Raw genomic sequence first — 5,860 nt, forward strand, 5'->3', positions numbered from 1 at the left:
CTGCTCCAGCAATGTAGCTCACTATGATCCAGTCTAGCCCATGGGGACCCTGTAGGACAGCGTAGGTTTCCAAGGGGATTCATCTTTACAGAAGCAGACTGCCTCATCTTTGTCCCGAGAATCTACGGGAGGGTTTGACCACCCAGCCATTTGGGTTGTCAGACCAGCACTTCACCCCAGTATCACCAATACTCCTTTCCCAGCATTCTTTCAGGCCATCTTCTGTTGTCATTTGTAGGGTTTTTCCTGGCTAAATTTTGGGAAGTAGATTGTCAGGACATTCTTCCTAGTCTGTCTGAGTCTGGAAGCTCTGTCGAAGCCTATCCACCATGGGTGACCCTGTGGTATTCTAAAGACCAGTGGCATAGCTTCTAGCAATATGATCTATCAAGAAATGAAATGAAATATTGTTACAGAATGTGGAGTATATAAGCAGGTTAGGGAATGGGCTCAGTTGCAATAGCTCTAGATTCCTGGAAACAGTGGGGTTTTGTAAGGGAAAGCAGGGGCGTGGGAATCGAAAATTTCCCCCTCATATGTTTCGAATGACCTTCTAACCTTGTATGTCACAAAAGACTCCACACCCACTTCAGTTTTACTTTTCCTCCCCCGCCCCCCAAGACCAATATTGAGATCCGAGGATAAAGAATCTAGGGGACTTTTTTTTAATGGAGAAATTTATTTTATGATTATCCCTGTTAACTTCCCTATTTTTTTCTACCCCCATCCTCTCCCTATCCCCCGTCCCTGGCCTCCTCCTCCTGTAAGCTTTCTGGAGTGGGTAAGACCTCGGTTCTTGGCTTCACACGATGAAAGAATTCATGCTAAGTGGGTTTTATGAAAGACAAGACAAGTTTCAGGTTTTACAGTCTCAAAAGGGTTCACAACTGGACACGAGCAACCACGTGGAAAAGAGCACCCACGTGTGTGGAACTGGGGGAGTGGGGAATCCCAGGGAATGAGTGATCGAGGGAGAAAGGGCAAGAGGGCTCAGAGGCCAGAGAGCGAGGGGGCAGAGAGGCTGTAGGCCCCAAGTAGGTCCAGAGCTGGAGACCCTCACCCTGCCCTGCCACTAGGAACTGGGTAAGAGAGAGTTAGAAAGTGCTCCCGGCCTTCATTCTAGCCCACCCTCTGGCTGGGGAAAGGTGTGGTTGAAGGTATTGGTTGCCCCCATTGGCTGGGTTAAGCCCACCTAGGTGATATCATGAGCCTGGGCCTAGTTTGGGCCACCCAGGTGTATCTTCCACCTGGCCTGGGGGCTTGAGTATGAGCATGCTCAGTTTGGGGTCTTCCTCGGCGTCTGATGGTTACCTGATTTCTTTTCAACCTCTACTATGGGAGCCTTTGCGGGCATGGGAGGGACACCCCTTGTCCCTCAATCTAGCTGCCTTACACTTGGAGTTGTCCAAGTGTTGTCTGTGGGTCTAGAAGCCAGGAAGCCACACTTGCGATGGCAACTTTGGTTGTTTGGGCCTACAAAAGGAATACTGCAGGTAAGGGAGAACACCTGCTCTTAGAGTGACCTGAGCCAAAGGCAGGATGGTTACACAAGATGGCTAAACCTAGATCAGACAGGCTGCTGGCTCAGTGCTGCCGGAGGTCCCAAACCATATGTATGCGAATGGCAGTCGGTGGGGTGGGGGTGGGGTGGGGGGAGAAAATGTTGGATTTGAGTGTTTTAACAATAATTATGTGCATAGCTGACTGTATGGATATTAGTTTTTCGTACCTAGTGTTGTAAAATAGATATAAATTAATATTGGGAACTAATGCCTACAGGGCACTTGCAAGCTTGTTAGGTAGGCAGAAGCAGGGACCAGGAGGTGTCCCCCTCCACACCTGGAGGACCCCTACAGGAGGTTGCTGTGGAGAACGGATGAGCCTTAGCTGGCCATAAAGACTGTTACTGGGCATGCGCCAATTCAAGCCCAAGCCAGGTCGGCGGTATGTGTGGGTGGCTCAAATGAGGCCCAGGTGGGCTTAATTCAGCCAATGAGGTCAACCAATACCTTCGACCACGCCCCACAGCGAAAGGCCTCACTTACCTGGCCCGCAAGGCCGCCTCTTTTTCCCTTCTTCCTCGTCCTTTCTGACGTAACTAACTCACCTTCACCCTATACTTGGTTGGATTTTCTGAAACAGGGATTTTCCCTAAAGAACTCATCTTTGTTACCAGAGTAGAGCAAGGAAGCTTAGGTAGCAGCAGCATCCTGGACCAGAACCTTCAGCATCCATACATTTGCATGTGAAAAAATATGTAGATTAACCCAGAGCTATTTAGAGCAGTGGTTCTCAATCTGTGGGTCCCAACCCTTGGGGTCAAAGGACCCTTTCACAAGGGTTGCCCGATTCAGAACACTAGCAAAATGACAGTGATAAAGTAGCAATGAAAATAATTTTATGGATGAAACATATAACTTTCCTCTAGTTCTTAAATACGTCCTCTCCCTACTATCATGATCCCAATTCTACCTTACAAATCTGGCTAGACCAGAGGATGTACACTGGTACAGATAGCAATTGGAAAAACAGGGAATCCAGGACAGATGATCCCTTCGGGACCAGTGGTGAGAGTGGCGATACCTGGAGGGTAGAAGGAAGGTGGGGTAGAAAGCGGAACCGATGACAAGAATCTACGTATATCCTTCTCCCTGGGGGATGGACAACAGAAAAGTGGGTGAAGGGAGATGTCGGACAGTGTAAGATATGACAAAATAATAATTTATAAATTATGAAGGGTTCCCGAGGGAGTGGGGAGTGGGGAGGGAGGGAAAAATGAAGGGCTCCAGTAGAAGGCAACTGTTTTGAGAACGATGATGGCAACAAGTGTACAAATGTGCTTGACACAATGGATGGATGGATGGATTGTGAGAAGAATTGTACGAGCCTCCAATGCAATGATTAAAAATAATTTTGTGGTTGAAGGGGTCACCACCACATGAGCAACTGTATTAAAGGGTTGAGAGCCACTGGTTTAGAGAAAAGACTTGCCTTTAAAGGGAAGCCTCGCAGGCAGAAGAGTGGGGTGGGAAGACTGGTTTAAACCTTTTGAGCAAACCTAACTTTAGATGCATCTGGGCAGGAAAAGTCTGTACCCCAAAGAAACCCCCCTTCTAGGACCAAGTTAAAGGGAACCAGCACCACGCTGCTGTGTTCTCTGCTGACTCAGCAAGTGAGTGGAAGCGGAGCGAACACAGCAAGAAGGAGACGGCCGAGCGTGGACATGTCCCATTGCCCCTGGTCCTCGGAGGCTAGGTACGAGAGAGAAGAACTAGCTAGTCTGCAGTTGCTGGGTTTCTTGAGTGGGTAACACTGTCAGGTGTCTCAGGTGGGAAATAACTCGCTTCTTGGCTTTTCACACCGAAGCCTGGCTTGTGATCCAAGTGGGTTTTTAGAAAGAAGAGAAGTTTCAGGTTAGACAGTTACTGAACACAGGCAACCTCATGGGACTGCACCCCCACACGCGGTGACCTGAGGCCAGAGAAAACTCAGGCCAGAAGGAAGTGGTCTTGAGTTTGCGGCATTTAGGGCCTTTGGCTGGGAGGTGTGGTGTCGACACGGTACTGGTTCACCTCATTAGCTAAATTAAGCACACCTGGCCTAGTTTGGGGCCTACCTGGCTCGGGCCTGAATGGCACATGCCACTTAGCTTTTATGACTTCCAACCTCCTGTAAGGAGGGGCGGGGAGGGGCTCCAGGCATGGAGTGGGACACCCCCGTCCCATTTCTTGAAAGAGTTCACATTGAACCCGCTTTGTAATCCAAGTGGGTTTTTATGAAGGACAGGACAACTTTCAGGTTTTACAATCTCCAGGGCTTCACATTGGGCATGAGCACCCACGTGTGCAGCTCTCAGGGGAGGGGGGAGTCAAGGGAGAGGGTTCAGAGGCCAGAGAGTGAAGGGGGGCTGAAGGGCAGGGCCAAGAGTGGCTGCTGCGATAAGAGAGTGTCCCAGAGCGAGCTCCTGGCCTTTATTCTAGGCTCCCTCTAGGCTGGGGGAAGGTGTGGTTGAAGGTATTGGTTGACCCCATTGGCTGGGTTAAGCCCACCTTGATCATTTCATGAGCTTGGGCCTAGTTTGGACCACCCAGGTGTACCTCCCACCTGGCTTGGGGCCTTAAGTATGAGCATGCTCAGTTTGGGGTCTTCATAGGTGACTAATGGTTGCCTGATTTCCTTCCAACCTCCTTTAAGGGGCCTTTGCAGGCATGGGAGTGACAACCCACCCTGTCCCTCAATCTAGCTACCTAACAAGATTTGTGTGGATTGAGTCTATGATATGACCTATCCATGGAGCCTATGGCTGAAAAGGTGTGTGCAGGGGCCAGCTAGCCTGAAGTGTAGGGAGCAGTGTGTGAACTCCCAAATTTTCATTTGACCTAGTTTGTCTGGCTAGGGTTGAGTTGACCAGAACCTACTCAAATGAAAAGAGCAACGTTTGACACTGTGAGCTGGTGGGCCCACGGCTACAATTCTGATGGCTTTTGCCCTAAACGGCATGTCACCTGTGGAGGCAGATGCTCCGAGTTGCAACCGAAAAGAAGATTCTTCACATCAAAGAATATGCCTATCTCTTCAGGCTACTTGGTTGAAAGGGAGGGACAGTTTAGAAATTGGATATTTAAAATCGAGGGCAATAAAGGCATGAAGTAGCTGTTCATGTGTTTTCATGGGTGTGCTTAGTCTCAAAATGAGTTTGACAGGGGAGAGTCCCCACTGAATCATGTCCTTTTTTCCAGTGGAGTCTGGGGACGTGAGAGTGGGGGACATTGTTAATAGGATTCTGCTGTGAGTGTTAACGTGGTGCATTATGACTCCCTAATTGTAGAAGAGGGAGTGGAGAGAGGGATTAAGTTAATTCTGCATGTAGAGAAGGGAGAAGGGTTCAGAGGACCAGTGGGTGGCCTGTGGTGAAGTAAGCTGACCTGGGATGGCTCTCCTGTTCATGTCTTTCTAACTCCCACCAAATGATCAGGTGGGATCATGCAAAGAGAGTACATGAAACACTAGTCGAGAGGGAATTTGGAGCTTAAATTCTGAGGACTAAGTTTGCAGAAGGCTACAGAACACCGAAATGCCTAAATTCATTTGTAAGTGTCCTCATTGATTCAGCCTTCAATTCTTTCTCACCATCTACTTGGCACTGTGAATAGCCTTGCCCCCAGCAGAGGGTATTAGAACCCTTCCCCTAGTCGGGGTGTGTGTGTGTCTCGGGTGTGTGTGTGTGTAGGGGGGTCTACCTCTTAGGGTTTGCCTGCGTGTGCCCTTCATGGAATTTGGGGTTCTAGAGTCTGCATGATTATGAATCACCTCCCGAATACCTTGGTTGGAACGGCCAGAACCAATCCTGTAAGCTTTTTGATCTAGTACGATGTCTGTGTCCCGATCCCAGTCGCCCCACTCCCGTGTCTGCCGCCCTGCCTGCAGCTGTGATGTTTTGACCTGCCACCAGTGGTGTTTGTAACCGTGTTTCTTTGTGCCTCGTGGCCTATTGAGTGCCCACATGTCTGTAAAGCTTGGACAGCATTCTGGCCTCATCCTGATGGTCTTCATGATGGCTTCCCTCAACCGGATGAACGGTCCCCATGTCATTACCAATTGTATTTGAATTGGGGATCTCTTTTCTCTGCTACAACAGAGGATTGGTCAGTTTTTGCTATTCCACTGGGCCATCTCAGAAGCAGCAGGAGAGTGGACCCGATGGCTGCCGAGAGCCACTAGCAGACATGTGTAAGATCCCTGCCTGATGAGGGGGAGGGAACCGCAGCACCACGATTTTGAGGCAGAGCAATTCACCCCATTAGGAATCACATAATCCTATCAACATCTCCCGCGCCCTCTCTTCCCGGGGGCGGGGGGG

At 49.5% G+C, this 5,860-nt stretch overlaps 1 protein-coding gene across 1 annotated transcript in view; it reads left to right on the forward strand.

Moving 5' to 3' along the window:
* The first annotated feature begins 1,337 nt into the window (after window positions 1-1,337).
* MTCH1 (mitochondrial carrier 1) overlaps window positions 1,338-5,860 on the forward strand; it is a 32,588-nt gene continuing 28,065 nt past the window's right edge. Inside the window, exon 1 of the mRNA XM_045294781.1 lies at window positions 1,338-1,493. Coding sequence (XP_045150716.1) covers window positions 1,353-1,493 — 141 coding nt within the window. The 5' untranslated portion in view covers window positions 1,338-1,352. The remainder of the gene's footprint in view (window positions 1,494-5,860) is intronic.

The sequence above is a fragment of the Echinops telfairi genome, unplaced genomic scaffold (genome assembly GCF_000313985.2).
Source record: "Echinops telfairi isolate 266 unplaced genomic scaffold, ASM31398v2 ScPeMD7_3533;HRSCAF=4204_1, whole genome shotgun sequence".
Classification (NCBI taxonomy): Eukaryota; Metazoa; Chordata; class Mammalia; order Afrosoricida; family Tenrecidae; genus Echinops; species Echinops telfairi.